This window comes from Cyanistes caeruleus, chromosome 34, assembly GCF_971803275.1.
Source record: "Cyanistes caeruleus chromosome 34, bCyaCae1.hap1.1, whole genome shotgun sequence".
NCBI classification, from domain to species: domain Eukaryota; kingdom Metazoa; phylum Chordata; class Aves; order Passeriformes; family Paridae; genus Cyanistes; species Cyanistes caeruleus.
In genome coordinates, this window is record NC_141735.1 from 423,613 (window position 1) to 443,603 (window position 19,991).

The 19,991-nt window shown below is 65.8% G+C and overlaps 3 protein-coding genes across 4 annotated transcripts; 1 reads left to right on the forward strand and 2 right to left on the reverse strand.

Annotated features, from left to right (window-relative positions):
• Nucleotides 1-310: 310 nt before the first annotated feature.
• Nucleotides 311-6,162, reverse strand: LOC111942421 (vacuolar fusion protein MON1 homolog B-like). Of its 2 annotated transcripts, XM_086870994.1 has the most exons (5): nt 5,614-6,162; nt 4,974-5,559; nt 3,152-3,974; nt 1,431-1,578; nt 311-567 (listed from the first exon to the last, which is right to left on the reverse strand). In XM_086870994.1, the coding sequence occupies exons 1-5, from the start codon at nt 6,109-6,111 to the stop codon at nt 385-387; spliced, it is 2,238 nt and encodes a 745-aa protein (XP_086727120.1). In that variant the 5' UTR covers nt 6,112-6,162; the 3' UTR covers nt 311-384. The 2 variants fall into 2 exon arrangements, with proteins under 2 accessions (XP_086727120.1, XP_086727119.1); XM_086870993.1 differs by having other exon boundaries at nt 312-567; nt 4,974-6,161.
• A 728-nt stretch (nt 6,163-6,890) lies between these two features.
• On the forward strand, nt 6,891-10,075 carry LOC147647695 (tyrosine-protein phosphatase non-receptor type 18-like). Its single transcript, XM_086871069.1, has 5 exons — nt 6,891-7,399; nt 8,225-8,280; nt 8,378-8,595; nt 9,246-9,314; nt 9,885-10,075. The coding sequence occupies exons 1-5, from the start codon at nt 7,358-7,360 to the stop codon at nt 9,950-9,952; spliced, it is 453 nt and encodes a 150-aa protein (XP_086727195.1). The 5' UTR covers nt 6,891-7,357; the 3' UTR covers nt 9,953-10,075.
• Nucleotides 10,028-19,800, reverse strand: IMP4 (IMP U3 small nucleolar ribonucleoprotein 4). The gene is made up of 9 exons (XM_086871043.1): nt 19,740-19,800; nt 18,909-19,017; nt 17,962-18,045; nt 16,783-16,892; nt 15,466-15,598; nt 13,298-13,452; nt 12,074-12,168; nt 11,922-11,992; nt 10,028-11,150 (listed from the first exon to the last, which is right to left on the reverse strand). The coding sequence occupies exons 1-9, from the start codon at nt 19,740-19,742 to the stop codon at nt 11,038-11,040; spliced, it is 873 nt and encodes a 290-aa protein (XP_086727169.1). The 5' UTR covers nt 19,743-19,800; the 3' UTR covers nt 10,028-11,037.
• Nucleotides 19,801-19,991: the final 191 nt, after the last annotated feature.

Consider the following 19,991-nt stretch of genomic DNA (forward strand, 5'->3'; position numbering starts at 1 on the left):
CATTTTCTCTTCCCATTTCCCCTCTCATTTTCTCTTCCCTTTTTCCCCCCCATTTTCCCTCCCCATTTCCCCTCTCATTTTCTCTTCCCTTTTTCCCCCCCATTTCCCCTCTCATTTTCTCTTCCCATTTTCCCTCCCCATTTCCCCTCTCATTTTCTCTTCCCTTTTTCCCCCCCATTTCCCCTCTCATTTTCTCTTCCCATTTCCCCTCTCATTTTCTCTTCCATTTCCCCCCCCCATTTCCCCTCTCATTTTCTCTTCCCATTTCCCCTCTCATTTTCTCTTCCCTTTCCCCTCCCCATTTCCCCTCTCATTTTCTCTTCCCTTTTTCCCCCCTTTTCCCCCCGGGACTCGTGAGTCTGGCCGGGCTCTCAGCGTTTATTGTCAGCCCTCGGTTTCGGGCGCCTCGGGTCGCGCGGGCGCGGCGCAGAACGGGGCCGGGTAGCGGATGAAGAGCCAGTCCTCCTCCTTCTTGAGCCAGCGCAGCAGCTTGGTCAGCACGGCGATGGCGCCCGCCTTGGTCACCAGCGGGCTGAAGCAGCTGTACAGCTCGAACTTGCTGGTCACCTGTGGGGAGCCACGTCTGTCACCGTGGGGAACTGCTGGTGGCACCGCCGGTGGGTGAGGAGACATCGATAATTGGGATTTATTGATGGTAGCCATCCCGTTAATTGTGGGATTTATTGATGGTACCCATCCTGTTAATTGTGGGATTTATTGATGGCAGCCATCCCGTTAATTGTGGGATTTATTGATGGTAGCCATCCCGTTAATTGTGGGATTTGTTGATGACACTGCATCCTTTTAATTGTGGGATTTCCTGATGGCACCAGCAGTGAGTTTCCCTTTAATTGTGTGACCTACAGGTGACACCACATCCCGTTAATTAATTGTGTGATCCACAGGTGACACCACATCCCGTTAATTAATTGTGTGGTCCACAGGTGACACCACAACCCATTAATTGTGTGATTTACAGGTGGCACCACATCCCGTTAATTAATTGTGTGATCCACAGGTGACACCACAACCCATTAATTGTGTGATCTACAGGTGACACCACATCCCGTTAATTGCACGATCTACAGGTGACACCACATCCCATTAATTAATTGTGTGATTTACAGGTGACACCACAACCCATTAATTGTGTGATCCACAGGTGACACCACACCCCGTTAATTAATTGCGGGCTCTAACGACGGCACCACCACTGATTGAGCATCCATCCTGCTAATTGTGTGATCCACAGATGACACCACAACCCATTAATTGTGTGATCTACAGGTTAATCCCGTTAATTAATTAATTGCGGGCTCTAACGGTGCCACCATCCAGCGACACCCACCAACCCCAAAACCTCCCGGCCACATCCCAACCCCTCCCTGCTGCCCCCGGGCCCCTGTGCGGGCTCCTTGCCCCCTCCTCACCCAGGCCAGGAGCGTTTCCTTCTCGGCCACGTGGTAGAGCAGGCGCAGGGGCCGCTGCGGGCTGTGCACGCGGCCGTGCAGGTAATGGTACAGGTCGAAGAGCCGCTGCTGCTCCTCCTCGCTGCTGTAGGGCTCCTCCAGCTCGGGGCTGCATCAGGGAGAGCTCAACATGGGGGACACCCAAAAACACCCCAGGCCCTCGGGGTTCTCGCTCTTTTCCCCTCACGTTTTCCCGCTCTTTCCCCTCATGTTTTCCTCCCTTTTCCCCTCACGTTTTCCTCCCTTTTCCCCTCACGTTTTCCCGCCCTTTTCCCCTCATGTTTTCCCGCTCTTTTCTCCCCTCACGTTTTCCTGCTCTTTTCCCCTCACGTTTTCCCGCTCTTTTCTCCCCTCACGTTTTCCCGCTCTTTTCCCCTCACGTTTTCCCGCTCTTTTCTCCCCTCACGTTTTCCCGCTCTTTTCTCCCCTCACGTTTTCCCGCTCTTTTCTCCCCTCACGTTTTCCTGCTCTTTTCCCCTCACGTTTTCTCGTTCAATTCCCTCACGTTTTCCCTCTTCCCTCCCTTTTCCCCTCACGTTTTCCTGCTCTTTTCCCTCACGTTTTCCCGCTCTTTTCTCCCCTCACGTTTTCCCGCTCTTTTCTCCCCTCATGTTTTCCTGCTCTTTTCCCCTCACGTTTTCTCGTTCAATTCCCTCACGTTTTCCCTCTTCCCTCCCTTTTCCCCTCACATTTTCCTGCTCTTTTCCCCTCACGTTTTCCCTCCCTTTTCCCTCACGTTTTTCTTCACGTTTTCCCTCCCTTTTCCCCTCATGTTTTCCTCGCTTTTCCCTCACATTTTTCCTCCCTTTTCCCCTCACATATTCCTCCCTTTTCCCCTCACGTTTTCCCGCTCTTTTCTCCCCTCACGATTCCCGCTCTTTTCTCCCCTCACGTTTTCCCGCTCTTTTCTCCCCTCACGTTTTCCCGCTCTTTTCTCCCCTCATGTTTTCCTGCTCTTTTCCCCTCATGTTTTCTCGTTCAATTCCCTCACGTTTTCCCTCTTCCCTCCCTTTCCCCCTCACGTTTTCCTGCTCTTTTCCCCTCACGTTTTCTCTCCCTCTTCCCTCACATTTTTCTTCACGTTTTCCCTCCCTTTTCCCCTCATGTTTTCCTCGCTTTTCCCTCACATTTTTCCTCCCTTTTCCCCTCACATATTCCTCCCTTTTCCCCTCACATATTCCTCCCTTTTCCCCTCACGTTTTCCCGCTCTTTTCTCCCCTCACGTTTTCCTGCTCTTTTCCCCTCACGTTTTCCCGCTCTTTTCTCCCCTCATGTTTTCCTGCTCTTTTCCCCTCATGTTTTCTCGTTCAATTCCCTCACGTTTTCCCTCTTCCCTCCCTTTCCCCCTCACGTTTTCCTGCTCTTTTCCCCTCACGTTTTCCCTCCCTTTTCCCTCACGTTTTTCTTCACGTTTTCCCTCCCTTTTCCCCTCATGTTTTCCTCGCTTTTCCCTCACATTTTTCCTCCCTTTTCCCCTCACATATTCCTCCCTTTTCCCCTCACGTTTTCCTGCTCTTTTCCCCTCACGTTTTCCCGCTCTTTTCTCCCCTCACGTTTTCCCGCTCTTTTCTCCCCTCACGTTTTCCCGCTCTTTTCTCCCCTCACGTTTTCCTCCCTTTTCCCCTCACATTCTCCTGCTTTTTTCCCCTCTTTCCCCCCCCGATTTTCCAACTCCTGCCCACCTGGTGAACTGCGGCAGCTGCTGCATCTCCTCGGGCCCCTCCAAGGGTTTGTAGAGGAAATGCCGGAGCTCGGGGGCTCCGGGCCGGGCCGGGCCGTACCCCGCTCCCCCCCTCACGGCCGCCGCCAGCTCCGCCAGCCAGCCCTGAGCCCTCAGCGTCTCCTCCAGCTGCCTCCTGCACGCCGCCGCCGCGTAGAAACCTTCCCTCTCCGTGGACAGCAGGATCAGCGTCACCCCTTCCTCCTCCTCCTCCTCCTCCTCCTCGCCCAGCCGCGCCGCGTAGGCGTAGAAATACCCATCGGGGTTAAATCGGGGCAAACACACCGGCGTCCACACCTCTCCCGCGCCCACCCCTCCGCCCAGCAGGTTGAGCAGCAGGTGCAGGTCGCTGGCGCACAGCCGCCCGCCCTCGGCCAGCGCCCGCTGCCGGGCCGCCGTCACCAGCCTGCCGCGGGCCGCCAGCACGGCCAGGGCCGGCGCCGGCCGAGCCGCGGCGGCCGAGCGCCGCAAGGCACCGGACACCGCCCGGCGGAGCCCCCCGGGCAAGGGCAGGCAGCGAGCGGCCCCCAGCAGCAGCCGGCCGTCGGCGGCGGCCCCGCAGAGCAGCCGGTCCAGCACGGCCTCGGCGCCCGCCAGCAGCCGGCGCAGGTCGAAGCCGCGGCGGCGAGCGAAGACGCGGGCGATGCCCCCGCGGGTCAGCAGCGACAGGATCTGCTCGTGGACGAAGGCCAGCTCCCGCCGCAGCTGCGCCGCGGATTGCCGGGTGCGGGACACCGACACCAGCAGCAGCGGGCCCCGCTGCTCGAACACCAGCGTGCGGTCCTCTGCCGGGAGAGAGAGACACAAGGCGGCCGTCAGGCCCGGGGGCTCGGCTCGGGGCAGCCTTGCTGTGCCTGCAGTGGGGTGTTTTGGGGTGTTCTGGGATGTTTTTGGGTGTTCTGGGGTGTTTTTGGGTGTTCTGAGTTGTTTTGGGGTGTTTTGAGGTGTTTTGGGGTGTTTTGGGGTGTGTGGGTAGCCTGCTGTGCCTGCAGTAGGGTGTTTTTGGGTGTTTTGGGGTGTTCTGCGGTGTTTTGGGGTATTTTGGGGTGTTTTGGGCTGTTTTGAGGTGTGAGGGTAGCCTGGTGTGCCTGCAGTGGGGTGTTTTGGGGTGTTTTGGGGTGTTCTGGGGTGTTTTGGGGTGTTCTGGGGTGTGTGGGTAGCCTGGTGTGCCTGCAGTGGGGTGTTTTGTGGTGTTTTGTGGTGTTTTGGGGTGTTCTGCGGTGTTCTGGGGTGTTTTGGGGTGTTTTGGGGTGTTTTGGGGTGTTTTTGGGTGTTTTGAGGTGTGAGGGTAGCCTAATGTGCCTGCAGTGGGGTGTTTTGGGGTGTTCTGGGGTGTTTTGAGGTGTTTTTGGGTGTTCTGAGGTGTTTTTGGGTGTTCTGCGGTGGTTTTGGGTGTTCTGAGGTGTTTTTGGGTGTTCTGTGGTGTTCTGCGATGTTCTGGGGTGTTCTGAGGTATTTTGTGGTGCTCCAGGGTGTTGTTGGCATTTGGGGACCTGCAGTCATTTCCGGAGAGCGGCTGTAGCCAGGGGGGCTGTTCTTTGGTGGGGGGACGGGGACATCAGGACCCCTCCCCAAGGCAGAGCTTTGGTGACGACGCCACTTTGGTGTCACCGTCTGTACCGGGGCGCGCCGATCCGGTCACTCCACCCGCGCCAGGCGCTTTGGGGCCGGGGAGGGGAGCGGGCACGGCCGTACCTGAGCCGCGCCACACCTGGGGGCGCGGCCGCGTAAAGTGGGGAGGGGTCCCACCCCCACCCCCGCCCCCACGCGCAGCCCCTCCGTACCCGAGCAGATGGCGCGGATGGCGTTGCCGCCGCTCTGGATGAAGGACACCAGGGCCATCATCACGCCCATGGTGGCCGCCAGCGCCTCCTCGTTGCCGTGCCGGGAGTAGATTGGCTTGCCGGCCTCGCTCAGCACGAAGACGTGTTTGCGCCGCGCCCGCCAGCCCGCAGCCGCCACGTCCTCGTCCGCGCCGCGCCGCCCGCCCGGCGCAGAGCTGGCCACCGCCGCTGTCACCGCTGCTGTCACCTCCTCCTCTTCATCGCCGGGGTGGGACACTGGGGATGTCACTGCTGTCACCGCTGCTGTCACCTCCTCCTCTTCATCGCCGGGGTGGGACACCGGGGATGTCACTGCTGCTGTCACCGCTGCTGTCACCTCCTCCTCTTCATCGCCGGGGTGGGACACCGGGGATGTCACTGCTGCTGTCACCGCCGCTGTCACCGCTGCTGTCACCTCCTCCTCTTCATCGCCGGGGTGGGACACCGGGGATGTCACCGCTGCTGTCACCGCTGCTGTCACCTCCTCCTCTTCATCGCCGGGGTGAGACACCGGGGATGTCACCGCTGCTGTCACCGCTGCTGTCACCTCCTCCTCTTCATCGCCGGGGTGGGACACCGGGGATGTCACTGCTGCTGTCACCGCTGCTGTCACCTCCTCCTCTTCATCACCAGGGTGGGACACTGGGGATGCCACCGCTGCTGTCACTGCTGCTGTCACCTCCTCCTCACCAGGGTGGGACACCGGGGATGTCACCGCTGCTGTCACCGCTGCTGTCACCTCCTCCTCTTCATCGCCAGGGTGGGACACCGGGGATGTCACTGCTGTCACCGCTGCTGTCACCGCTGCTGTCACCGCTGCTGTCACCGCTGCTGTCACCTCCTCCTGGCCAGGTTGGCACCCTGGGGACGTTGTGGCTGTTCCTGCTGTCCCTGCTGCCACCACGTCCTGGTCCCTGCCACACGGCCCAGCTTGGGATGTCACAGCTGTCACCTCCTCCTCCGGGGACGTTGTGGCTGTCACCGCTGCTGCCACCGCCTCGTCCTGGCTGCCAGCAGGGTGACACACGGGTGACGTCACACCTTCCTCCTCCTCCTCGGCGCTGCGGTGACACCGCGGGGACGCCGCGGCCGGGTCCATCCCCGCCACACCTGGGGCCTGCACACCTGAGCGGCCCCGCCCTGCCCCGCCCCGCCCCCACCAGGGCCGGCCTGGGGGCTCCTGGCTACCTGTGGGCAAATTGGGGTGGGGTCAGCAGGGGCGTGGCTAAGCCACGCCCCTAATCCACACCTTGTAGCCACGCCCCCAGCCCCACCCAGTGAGCCCCACCCTTGGTGCTCTCATCCCAGGCCACGCCCACCGAGACTAAGCCACGCCCCCCATAGAGCCGCACCCCGGAACACCCCAAAAATTCACCTCTGGCCACGCCCCTACAATTAAACCACGCCCCCACGCGCATTAAGCCCCGCCCCCAAGCACTGAAGCTCCGCCCAGGACCCCGGGGTCGCCCCGCCCCCTCAGAAAGCTCCGCCCCCCGGTGCGATCGCCCCCCCCTCCCCGCACCGGCCCCGCCCCCTCCGGCCCCGCCCCCGCGCTGTCCCCGCCCCCCCGCGCGCGCTCACCGCCCGCGCTCCCGCTCCCGCCGCCACCGCCGCTTCCGGGACCGCCGCGCCGCGCGCCCCGTGACGTCACCGCGCCGCCGCATCCACCAATCACCGCGCGGCGCGGAGGGAGGGGGCGCGGCCTCCGCGTGCCGACCAATCGGCGGGCGCGGGGGCGGGGCCTGAGAAGCCAGGCCGCTTTTGGCGGGATCTCCCGCCCCGCCCCCTCCCCTCATCCCGCCCTGTGACGTCACACGGGGAGGGGGCGGGGCGCAGCCTCGTGACGAGGGGCGGGGCCAGCGGGACCCCCCCCCCCCCCACCAAAAAAGTGCACAGGGGACCCCAAAATCTCCTTGGGGGACCCCCAGAATCTCCGCGGGGACCGCGTGACCCCCAAGGGGCCTTTAGGGCCTCCCAGATGAGCTTTAGGGGACCCCAAAGTTCTGCAGGGACCCCCAAAACGCTTTAGGGACCCCTCAGAGCCCCCCTCAAACGCTTTAGGGACCCCTCAGAGCCCCCCAAAACGCTTTAGGGACCCCTCAGAGCCCCCCAAAACGCTTTAGGGACCCCTCAGAGCCCCCCTCAAACGCTGCAGGGGCCATGGGGACCCCAAGAAGCCCCTGCAGACATCACAGGGACCCCCAGGCTGGGCCCCCCCAAATCCCACCGGGATTTCCCGGCTTTAGGGGCCCCCCCTCGGGTCCGGCCCAGGGGCTGGGCCTGGGGCGGGGTCCGGGGCACTAAAAACCCCCCCGGGTCCCCTCGGTGTCCCCAAAACCCCTCCCATGGCACCCCCAGGGCAGCTCAGCCCCGCCCGGGGGCTCCAGGTGAGGGTGGGGGGGGTCCCGCAGGATTTTGGGGGGGGTCCCGCAGGATTTTGGGGGGGTCCCGCAGGATTTTGGGGGGGGTCCCGCAGGATTTTGGGGGGGTCCCGCAGGATTTTGGGGGTCCCGCAGGATTTTGGGGGGGGATCCCGCAGGATTTTGGGGGGGGTCCCGCAGGATTTTGGGGGGATCCCGCAGGATTTTGGGGGGGATCCCACAGGATTTTGGGGGGGTCCCGCAGGATTTTGGGGGGGATCCCGCAGGATTTTGGGGATCCCGCAGGATTTTGGGGGGGATCCCGCAGGATTTTGGGGATCCCGCAGGATTTTGGGGGGGATCCCGCAGGATTTTGGGGATCCCGCAGGATTTTGGGGGGGATCCCGCAGGATTTTGGGGATCCCGCAGGATTTTGGGGGGGGATCCCGCAGGATTTTGGGGGGGATCCCGCAGGATTTTGGGGGTCCCGCAGGATTTTGGGGGGGATCCCACAGGATTTTGGGAGTCCCACAGGATTTTGGGGGGGTCCCGCAGGATTTTGGGGGGGGGTCCCGCAGGATTTTGGGGGGATCCCGCAGGATTTTGGGGGGGTCCCGCAGGATTTTGGGGGGATCCCGCAGGATTTTGGGGGGATCCTCGGAGAGGGGGGGGGACACACGAAGGCGGCACTTCCTGCCCCCGGAAAAGGGAAGTGGAAGGAGGGGCCCGGCCGCCCGCGGGGGGACCCCGAGAGCGCTCGGGGAGATCCGCGGCAGCTCCGGGGACCCCCCCGGTTTATTTTTGGGGGGGTGGTCCCGCAGGTGAACCCCCCCCCCCCCTTTGTCTCCGCAGCCCCCCCTGTACCAGGACGCCGTGGCCCGGCGGGCGCTGCGCCCAGCGCTGCTCAGGTGAGTGCTGGCCAGCGGGGACACGTGACCCGGCCAGGTGAGCCGGCCAGGTGTCCCCTCCCCCATCCCCTCCCCCATCCCCTCCCCCCCCCTCCAGGAGCGTTTCGGTGCCGGCCGAGCCCCCCGCCCCGCCCCCCACCATGGATGTCACCTACGCCGTCATCAACAAACCCCGCCGAGGGGGCGGAGCCTCGGGGAGAGGCCCCTCCCCCACCTTGGGCAGAGACCACGCCCCCTCCGCGCGAGACTCCGCCCCCTCGGGCACGTGCTCGCTGCCGGGGAGCCCCGTGCGCCGCCCCTCCCCCAGCCCGGCTGGTGAGTGGGGGAGGGGAATTTGGGGAGGGGGATTCTGGGGGGGGATTTTGTGTGGGGGGGGATTTTGAGGAGGGGGATTTTGGAGGGGGGAGATTTTGGGGAGGGGGATTTTGGGGAGGGGATTTGAGGGGGGGATTTTGGGGGGGGATTTTGAGGGGGGGATTGGGGGGGATTTTGGGGAGGGGGACTTGGGGGGAGATTTTGGGGAGGGGGATTTTGAGGGGGGGATTTTGGGGAGGGGGATTTTGGGGAGGGGGATTTTGGGGGGAGATTTTGGGGAGGGGGATTTTGGGGGGAGATTTTGGGGAGGGGGATTTTGGGGGGAGATTTTGGGGAGGGGGATTTTGGGGGGGGATTTTGAGGGAGGGGAATTTGAGGGAGGGATTTTGGGGAGGGGGATTTGGGGGGGATTTTGGGGAGGGGGATTTTGGGGGGGGATTTTGAGGGGGGGATTGGGGGGGATTTGAGGGGGGGGATTTTGAGGGAGGGAGGGGGATTTTGGAGGGGGATTTTGGGGAGGGGGATTTTGGAGGTGGGGGATTTTGGGGAGGGGGATTTGACAGAGGGATTTTGGGGAGGGGGGGTATTTTAGTGGGGAGGGGTCTCCAGGAGCGATAATTCCAGCCCTGATCCCCCCCCCGCCCCCCCAGGATCCCCCAGACCCACGGACGGCGCCTACGAGGTCGTGACCCCCCCCTCGGACCCCGGCCCCTCCCTCGGTGAGTGGGGGAGGGGTCCCAGGTGTGGGGGAGGGGTCCCAGGTGTGGGGGAGGGGTCCCAGGTGTTGGGGAGGGGTCCCAGGTGTTAGGGAGGGGTCCCTGGGGTGGGGGAGGGGTCCCAGGTGTGGGGAAGGGGTCTCAGGTGTGGGGGAGGGGATCCCTGGTGTGGGGGAGGGGTCCCTGGTGTGGGGGAGGGGTCCCTGGTTTTGGGGAGGGGTCCCAGGTGTGGTGGAGGGGGTCACTGGTGTGGGGGAGGGGTCCCAGGTGTGGGGGAGGGGTCCCAGGTGTTGGGGAGGGGTCCCTGGTGTGGGGGAGGGGTCCCTGGTTTTGGGGAGGGGTCCCAGGTGTGGGGGAGGGGTCCCAGGTGTTGGGGGAGGGGTCCCAGGTGTTGGGGGAGGGGTCCCTGGTGTGGGGGAGGGGGTCCCTGGGGTGGGGGAGGGGGTCCCTGGTGTGGGGGAGGGGGTCCCAGGTGTGGGGGAGGGGTCCCTGGTTTTGGGGAAGGGTCCCAGGTGTGGGGGAGGGGGCTCCATTGCCCAGCCCCCCCCTCACTGACCCCCTCCCCCCCCCCAGGATTTAATTTCCGCATTGGGAAGCCCAAGGGCCCGCGGGACCCCCCAGCCGGGTGGTCCCAGGTGTGAGGGGAGGGGGCGGCCGGACCCCCCCAGGACCCCCCCCAGAGGGGGGAACCCGGCCCCCCCCCACGGAGCCCAAAATAAACCAAATCCGTTTATTATGAGAAATAAAAAAATGATTCTGAGAGACCCAACCCTGCCTGGGGGGAGCCAGGAGGAGGCTGGGGGCTGCAGGCTCATTCTGGGGGGGGTCTCCAGGTGCTCAGGGGTCTCTCCAGGTGTTCAGGGGGGTCTCTCCAGGTGTTCAGGGGGGTCTCTCCAGGTGTTCAGGGGGGTCTCTCCAGGTGCTCAGGGGGGTCTCTCCAGGTGCTCAGGGGTCTCTCCAGGTGCTCAGGGGTCTCCAGGTGTTGGGGTCTCTCTCCAGGTGTTCAGGGGGGTCTCTCCAGGTGTTCAGGGGGGGTCTCCAGGTGCTCAGGGGTCTCCAGGTGCTCAGGGCTCTCTCCAGGTGCTCAGGGGGGTCTCCAGGTGTTCATGGGGGTCTCCAGGTGCTCAGGGGGTCTCTCCAGGTGTTCAGGGGGGTCTCTCCAGGTGTTCAGGGCTCTCTCCAGGTGTTCAGGGGGTCTCCAGGTGCTCAGGGGTCTCTCCAGGTGTTCAGGGGTCTCCCCAGGTGCTCTGGGGGGTCTCTCCAGGTGTTCTGGGGGGTCTCTCCAGGTGCAGGGGGGTCTCTCCAGGTGTTCTGGGGGGTCTCCAGGTGTTCAGGGCTCTCTCCAGGTGCAGGGGGGTCTCCAGGTGTTCAGGGGTCTCTCCAGGTGTTCAGGGGGGTCTCTCCAGGTGCAGGGGGGTCTCTCCAGGTGCTCAGGGCTCTCTCCAGGTGTTCAGGGGGGTCTCTCCAGGTGTTCAGGGGTCTCCAGGTGTTCAGGGGGGTCTCTCCAGGTGCTCAGGGGGGTCTCCAGGTGCTCTGGGGTCTCTCCAGGTGTTCAGGGGGGTCTCCAGGTGCTCAGGGGGGTCTCTCCAGGTGCTCAGGGGGGTCTCTCCAGGTGCTCAGGGGGGTCTCTCCAGGTGTTCAGGGGTCTCCAGGTGCAGGGGGGTCTCTCCAGGTGCTCAGGGGGGTCTCCAGGTGCTCAGGGGTCTCCCCAGGTGCTCTGGGGGGCTCAGGTGGCGCTGAGCAGGCGGCGCTTGGGGGCCGTGGCCGTGTACGGGTGCCAGCGCCACTCGACGTCGGCCGCCTCTCCCTGCTCCAGGGTCCCCAGGCGGATCAGGTAGGCTGGGGGGGACACGGGGACAGCGTTGGGACACTTGGGGACACCGGGGGGACACTTGGGGACACTGGGGAGACACTTGGGGACACCAGGGGGACACTTGGGGACACCAGGGGACACTTGGGGACACCAGGGTGACACTTGAGGACACCAAGGGGACACTTGGGGACACTTGGGGACACCAGGGGACACTTGGGGACACCAAGGAGACACTTGGGGACACCGGGGGGACACTTGGGGACACCGGGGGGACACCTGGGGACACCAGGGGGACACTTGGGGACACCGGGGGACACTTGGGGACACCAAGGGGACACTTGGGGACACTGGGGGACACCGGGGGGACACTTGGGGACACCAGGGGACACTTGGGGACACCAGGGGGACACTGGGGGAACACTTGGGGACACCAGGGGGACACTTGGGGACACCAGGGGGACACTTGGGGACACCAGGGGACACTTGGGGACACCAAGGGGACACCTGGGGACACCAGGGTGACACTTGAGGACACCAAGGGGACACTTGGGGACACCAGGGGACACTTGAGGACACCAAGGGGACACTTGGGGACACCAGGGGACACTTGAGGACACCAAGGGGACACTTGGGGACACCAGGGGACACTTGGGAACACCGGGGGGTCACTTGAGGACACCAAGGGGACACCAAGGGGACACTTGGGGACACCAGGGGACACTTGGGGACACCAGGGGACACCGGGGGGACACTTGGGGACACCAGGGGACACTTGGGGACACCGGGGGGACGCTCACGCCTCAGCTGGAAGCGGGGTCCGACCTCCTCCAGCTCCACCGTCCGCCCCCGGCGCCGGTACACGTGGTTCCTGCGTGGGGAGGGGGCGTCAGGGGGGCCCAGCGTGGGGAGGGGTCTGTCCCCGTCCCCGTGTCCCCAACGTGTCACCCACCGCACGAGGATGACGTCGTCCTCGTTAGCAAACGTCACCACGCGGCGGCTGTCGGGACGGGGGACGGGGAACAGGTGCTTGAGGATGGTCCCAACCTGCGGGGGACAGGGAGGGGACAGGGAGGGGACAGGGAGGGGACAGGGAGGGGACAGGGAGGGGACAAGGAGGGGACAGGGAGGGGACAGAGAGGGGACAGGGAGGGGACAGAGAGGGGACAGAGAGGGGACAGGGAGGGGACAGAGAGGGGACAGAGAGGGGACAGAGAGGGGACAGGGATGGGGACAGGGAGAGGACAGGGATGGGGACAGGGATGGGGACAGAGAGGGGACAGGGATGGGACAGGGAGGGGACAGAGAGGGGATAAGGAGGGGACAAGGAGGGGACAGGGAGGGGACAAGGAGGGGACAGGGAGGGGACAGGGAGGGGACAGGGAGGGGACAGGGAGGGGACAAGGAGGGGGACAAGGAGGGGACAGGGAGGGGACAGGGATGGGACAGGGATGGGACAGGAAGGGGACAGGGAGGGGACAGGAAAGGGACAGGGAGGGGACAAGGACAGGGTCACCCCACTCCTGTGACCCCCACGGTGTCCCCATTTCCTCCTCTGCGTACCCCCCAGTATCCCCTCAGGTGTCAGCCCCCCCCACGTCCCTGCTGTCCCCTCCTTGTCCCCAGTGTCCCCCCTTTGACCCCCCCTTTGTCCCCCCCATATCCCCCCTGTCCCCCACATCCCCACTCTCCCCCCAAATCCCCAGTGCCCCCCTTTTTGTCCCCCCCCATGTCCCCTCCTTGTCCTCAGTGTCCCCCAATGTCCCTCCCATGTCCCCACTGTCCCCCCCACTGTCCCCTTTGTCCCCCCAATGTCCTCCCACTGTCCCCCCCATCCCTCCAATGTCCCCCCCGTCCCCGCCCTGTCCCCCCAATGTCCCCCCTGTCCCTCCCAATGTCCCTCCCATGTCCCCACTGTCCCCCACCACATCCCCAATGTCCCCCCCATCCCCCCAATGTCCCTCCCATGTCCCCATGTCCCCCCACTGTCTCCCCCCATCCCCCCCCGTCCCTCCAATGTCCCCCCAGTGTCCCCCCCCATCCTCCCAATGTCCCCCCCCATCTCCCCTGTCCCCCCAATGTCCCCACTGTCCCCCCCCAATGTCCCCCCTGTCCCCCTGTCCCCCCTGTCCCCGTGTCCCCCTGTCCCCCTGTCCCCCTGTCCCTGTCCCCGTACCCTTTTCCCCAGGGTGGAGTCCAGCCGCAGCAGCAGCAGGTGGGGGGCGGCCAGGGGGGCCCCCCCGAGCCCCCCGACCTCCCGGCGCAGCACGGCCCCGCTCAGGGTGAAGTGGGCGGTGGGGCCGTGGGGCAGGTGGGACACGCTCAGCCCGTCTGGGGAGGGGGCTTCGTCAGGGCGCACCCCCTGGGGCTAGCCCCCCAAAAAAACGGCCCCCCAGAATAGCCCCCCCAGCCCCCCAAAAACACCCCCCAAAAACGCCCCCAAAATCGCCCCCAGCCCCCCAAAATCGACCCCCAGCCCCCCAAAATGGCCTCCCCAGCCCCCAAAAACATCCCCCAAAATGGTCCCAAAAATGCCCCCCAAAATCGCCCCCCAGCCCCCAAAAACACCCCCCAAATTCGCCCCCCAAAGCCCCCTCCAGCCCCCCAAAACGGCCCCAAAAACGCCCCCAAAATCACCCCCAGCCCCCCCAAAATGGCCCCAAAACTGCCCCCAAAATCGTCCCCCAGCCCCCAAAATCGCCCCCCAAAATCGCCCCCCAGTCCCCCCAAATTGCCCCCCCAGCCCCCCAAACCCCCCCCAGCCCCCCAAAAACCCCCCCAGCCCCCCAAAAACACCCCCCAAAAACGCCCCCAAAATCGCCCCCCAAACCCCCAAAACGGCCCCAAAAACGCCCCCAAAATCACCCCCAGCCCCCCAAAAACACCCCCAAAACCGCCCCCCAAACCCCCCTCCAGCCCCCCAAAACGCCCCCCAAAATGGCCCCAAAAATGCCCCCCAAAATCGCCCCCCAGCCCCCAAAATCGCCCCCCAAAATCATCCCCCTCAGCCCCCCAAAATCGCCCCCCAGTGCCCCCAAACCCCCCCTCAGCCCCCCAAAAACCCCCCCAGCCCCCCCAAATCGCCCCCAGCCCCCCAAACCGCTCCCCAGCCCCCCAAATCGCCCAACCCCCCAAAATCGCCCCCCAACCCCCCACAGTCCCCCAAAATTGTCCCCCAAATCGCCCCCCAGCCCCCTCAAATTGCCCCCCAATCCCCCCAAATCGCCCCCCAGCCCCCCAGAATCGCCCCCCAGCCCCCCAGAATCGCCCCCCAGCCCCCCAAAGCGCCCCCCCAAACCCCCACTCAGCCCCCCAAAGTGTCCCCCAGCCCCCCAAATCGCCCCCAGCCCCCTCAAATCGCCCCCCAGCCCCCCCAAAGCGCCCCCCAGCCCCCTCAAATCGCCCCCCAGCCCCCCCAAACCGCCCCCCAGCCCCCCAGAATCGCCCCCCAGCCCCCCAGTCCCCCCGAATGGCCCCAAAATCGCCCCCCAGCCCCCCAAATCGTCCCCAAAGCGCCCCCAGCCCCCCAAACCGCTCCCCAGCCCCCCCAGAATCGCCCCCCAGCCCCCCCAGAATCGCCCCCCAGCCCCCCAAATCGCCCCCCAGCCCCCCCAATTCACCCCCAGCCCCCCCAGAATCGCCCCCCAGCCCCCCAAATCGCCCCCCAGCCCCCCCAAATCACCCCCAGCCCCCCCAGAATCGCCCCCAGCCCCCCCAAATCGCCCCCCAGCCCCCCCAATTCACCCCCAGCCCCCCCAGAATCGCCCCCCAGCCCCCCAAATCGCCCCCCAGCCCCCCAGAATCGCCCCCAGCCCCCCCAGAATCGCCCCCCAGCCCCCCAGAATCGCCCCCAGCCCCCCCAGAATTGCCCCCCAGCCCCCCAAATCGCCCCCCAGCCCCCCAGAATCGCCCCCAGCCCCCCCAGAATCGCCCCCAGCCCCCCCAGAATCGCCCCCCAGCCCCCCCAAATCGCCCCCAGCCCCCCAGAATCGCCCCCCAGCCCCCCCAAATCGCCCCCAGCCCCCCAGAATCGCCCCCCAGCCCCCCCAAACCGCCCCCAGCCCCCCCAGAATCGCCCCCCAGCCCCCCCAAAGCGCCCCCAGCCCCCCCAGAATCGCCCCCAGCCCCCCCAAATCACCCCCAGCCCCCCCAAATCACCCCCAGCCCCCCAAAATCACCCCCAGCCCCCCCAGAATCGCCCCCAGCCCCCCCAACCCCCCCCAGCCCCCCCAGAATCGCCCCCAGCCCCCCAGAATCGCCCCCAGCCCCCCCAGAATCGCCCCCAGCCCCCCCAAATCACCCCCAGCCCCCCAGAATCGCCCCCAGCCCCCAGGCCGCGCTGACCGGGCCGGCCGCGGGTCTCGTGCAGCAGCAGCAGGTCGGTGACGCCGGCGGCGCGGCAGGCGCTCACCAGCGCGCCCAGCTCGGCGCGGCCCCGGTTCATCCGGCGCGCCCCCGGCAGCAGCAGGCACAGCTCCTGCGGGGGACAGCGGGGCTGGGGTCCCAGGGCACCCCAAAACCTTCCCTGAGGGTCCCAGGGCACACCAAAACCCCCCTGAGGGTCCCAGGGCACCCCAAAAACCCCCACTGAGGGTCCCAGGGCACCCCAAAACCCCCCCGAGGGTCCCAGGGCACCCCAAAACCCCCCTGAGAGTCCCAGGGCACCCCAAAACCCCCCCTGAGGGTCCCAGGGCACCCCAAATCCCCCACTGAGGGTCCCAGGGCACCCCAAATCCCCCACTGAGGGTCCCAGGGCACCCCAAAACCCCCCCCGAGGGTCCCAGGGCACCCCAAATCCCCCCCTGAGGGTCCCAGGGCACCCCAAAACCCCCCCTGAGGGTCCCAGGGCACCCCAAAACCTTCCCTGAGGGTCCCAGGGCACCTCAAACCCCCCCCCGAGGGTCCCAGGGCACCCCAAAACCCCCCCTGAGGGTCCCAGGGCACCCCAAAACCCCCCCTGAGCCTCCCAGGGCACCCCAAAACCTCCCAGGGGGTCCCAGGGCACCCCAAAACCCCCCCTGAGGGTCCCACTGTGTCCCCAGAGCCACACCCAGCACTGACCACACCCAAAACTGGCTCCACCCACTCCAGAGCCACACCCAAAGCTGGCTCCAACCACCCAGAGCCACACCCAACAATGACCACACCCCAAACTGGCCACACCCATCCCAGAGCCACACCCCCAAACGGCTCCACCCAGTCCAGAGCCACACCCAGCACCGACCACACCCAAACCTGGCTCCACCCACCCGAACCACACCCAAAACTGGCTCCACCCACCCAGAGCCACACCCAGCACTGACCACACCCAGCACTGACCACACCCAAACCTGGCTCCACCCACCCGAGCCACACCCAGCACTGACCACACCCAGCACTGACCACACCCAAACCTGGCTCCACCCACCCAGAGCCACACCCAGCACTGACCACACCCAAAACTGGCTCCACCCACCCAGAGCCACACCCAGCACTGACCACACCCGGCACTGACCACACCCCAAACCGGCCCCACCCACCCAGAGCCACACCCAGCACTGACCACACCCAAACCTGGCTCCACCCACCCAGAGCCACACCCAGCACTGACCACACCCGGCACTGACCACACCCCAAACCGGCCCCACCCACCCAGACCACGCCCCCTCAGGCCACGCCCACCTTTGCGAAGAGCCGCAGGCGGGCGCTGGGGTCCCGCGACGTCGTCACCATCACCTTGGGGGGCTCCAGCCCCGCCCACCTGTACTCGTCATCCTGGCTGTCACCTGTCCCTGGGGGCGGGGCTTTGTCAGGCCACGCCCACCGCAGCCACACCCACCCCAGAGGTCAATTTGGGGTCAATTCCCCCAGTTCTGGGGGGATTTGGGGATGGATTTAATTCCGATTTTGGGGAATTCACGGCTCATTTTGGGGGGGATGAGGCCGAGCTTTGGGGTGCAGCCCCCACACTCATTTTGAGGTGAATTTAATCTTAAAATTTAAAATTTAAAATTAAAACCCGAAAATTTCAATTTAAAAACCCCCACATGACCTGGGGGAATGTGGGAAATCTCAAACTGAGGGATTCTTACAGGAATTTTTTGGGGTTTTTCTCTCTTTTTCCAGGATTTCCTTCCCCCCAGTTTGGGGGTCACTCTCCCCTCCCCCCCCGATTTGGGGGTCCCTCTCCCCACCCTCCCCCCAGTTTGGGGGTCCCTCTCCCCACCCTTCCCCCCAGTTTGGGGGTCCCTCTCCCCACCCTCCCCCCAGTTTGGGGGTCCCTCTCCCCACCCTCCCCCCAGTTTGGGGGTCCCTCTCCCCACCCTTCCCCCTGATTTGGGGGTCCCTCTCCCCACCCTTCCCCCAGTTTGGGGGTCCCTCTCCCCTCCCCCCCTGATTTGGGGGTCCCTCTCCCCACCCTCCCCCCAGTTTGGGGGTCCCTCTCCCCACCCTCCCCCCAGTTTGGGGGTCTCTCTCCCCACCCTTCCCCCCCAGTTTGGGGGTCCCTCTCCCCACCCTCCCCCCAGTTTGGGGGTCACTCTCCCCACCCTCCCCCCAGTTTGGGGGTCCCTCTCCCCACCCTCCCCCCAGTTTGGGGGTCCCTCTCCCCACCCTTCCCCCAGTTTGGGGGTCCCTCTCCCCACCCTCCTCCCAGTTTGGGGGTCACTCTCCCCTCCCCCCCAGTTTGGGGGTCCCTCTCCCCACCCTCCCCCCAGTTTGGGGGTCCCTCTCCCCGCCCTCCCCCCCAGTTTGGGGGTCCCTCTCCCCACCCTTCCCCCCCAGTTTGGGGGTCCCTCTCCCCACCCTCCCCCCAGTTTGGGGGTCCCTCTCCCCTCCCCCCAGTTTGGGGGTCCCTCTCACCCCCCGGTGCCTCGAAGTCGAACTCGAGCTCCTTCTGCAGGGCCAGCGCCTCGTGCCGCAGCTCCGTGGGCAGCAGCCGGTTCTCTGGGGTGGGGAGAGAAACGGGGGGCTCAGAGAGGACCCCCCACCCCTAAACACGGCCCCCAGCCCCAAATAAACCCCAGGGCCCGCAGCATCGCCAGCCTCCCCTCTTAAAAACCCCAAATACCTCCCCAAAACCCCTTCAACTCCTCTCTATCCCTCCTCACCTCCCCCAAATCTCCTCTGCTGCCCCCAGCCCCATTTCCACACCCCTGCAAGCTCTTCTAGCTCCTCACAACCCCCCTGGACCCCTCCCCAAATCCCTCCAGGCCCCTCTCAGGTCCCCTCCCGGTGTCCCCTCTGGGTCCCCTCCCGGTGTCCCCTCTCAGTGTCCCCTCCCGGTGTCCCCTCTCAGTGTCCCCTCCCGGTGTCCCCTCTGGGTCCCCTCCTGGTGTCCCCTCTCAGGTCCCCTCCCGGTGTCCCCTCTGGGTCCCTTCCCGGTGTCCCCTCCCGGTGTCCCCTCTGGGTCCCCTCCCGGTGTCCCCTCCCGGTGTCCCCTCCCGGTGTCCCTTCCCAGTGTCCCCTCTCAGGTCCCCTCTCAGGTCCCCTCCCGGTGTCCCCTCCCGGTGTCCCCTCTGGGTCCCTTCCCGGTGTCCCCTCCCGGTGTCCCCTCTCAGGTCCCCTCCCGGTGTCCCCTCCCGGTGTCCCCTCTGGGTCCCCTCCTGGTGTCCCCTCTGGGTCCCCTCCTGGTGTCCCCTCTGGGTCCCCTCCCGGTGTCCCCTCCCAGTGTCCCCTCCTGGTGTCCCCTCCCGGTGTCCCCTCCCAGTGTCCCCTCCTGGTGTCCCCTCCCGGTGTCCCCTCTGGGTCCCCTCCCGGTGTCCCCTCCCGGTGTCCCCTCCCGGTGTCCCCTCCCGGTGTCCCGGTACCGTCCAGCGCTCTCCGCAGGCTCTCCCTCCGCTCCCGCTGCCGCTGCTGCTGCTGCTCCCGCGCCCGGCGCTGCAGGTACTCCCGGCGCTCCCGGGCCTGGCGCCGCAGCTGAGGGGACACGGGGACAGAGGGGTGACACACGGGGGACAGAGGGGTGACACCAGTGGGGACACGGGGGACAGAGGGGTGACACCAGTGGGGACACATGGGGGACACCAGTGGGGACACGGGGGACAGAAGGGTGACACCAGTGGGGACACATGGGGGACAGAGGGGTGACACCAGTGGGGACACATGGGGGACACCAGTGGGGACACGGGGGACAGAGGGGTGACACCAGTGGGGACACACGGGGGACAGAGGGGTGACACCAGTGGGGACACGGGGGACAGAGGGGTGACACCAGTGGGGACACACGGGGGGGACAGAGGGGTGACACCAGTGGGGACACACGGGGGGGACAGAGGGGTGACACCGACGGGGACACAGAGCTGGCACCGACGGGGACACACGGGGACACGAGGGGATGTGGGGGGACACGGCCCGGGCGCTGAGAGGGGACAGTGGAGGCGGCATCCAGGGATGGGGGACAGCGGCGACATTGGGGACAGCGGGTGGAGGCTGAGGGACGCGTGAGGGGACATGGCGGGGGGGGGGTGAGGGCCCGCTGTGGGGGACATGGAAATGAGAGGATGGGGACACGGAGAGGAGGTCGGAGGCGCCAGCAAGGGACAGGAGGACTCGGGAGGGACACAGGGGACACGATGGGGACACAGAGGGGACACGAGGGGGACACGGGACCACCGACCCAACCCCCCAGTCCTCCTCACCATGATCGCGGCCGCTCCGCTCCGCGCCGCTCCTCGCACGCCGCCGGCACCTCCCAGCACCGCCGCCTCCCATTGGCCGAGAGACGGCGGACCAATGGGAGCACGCGGTGCTGCCGGAAATGGGCGGGAAACGCTGCGCCCTCACTCAAGATGGCGGCCGGGCCGGCGTCACCCCGCCATGTTGTCGGCCCTCACGAAGGCCCCGCCCCCCGGGCGGACGCGCGCGCTGATTGGTCGAGAGGTCCCGGCGCG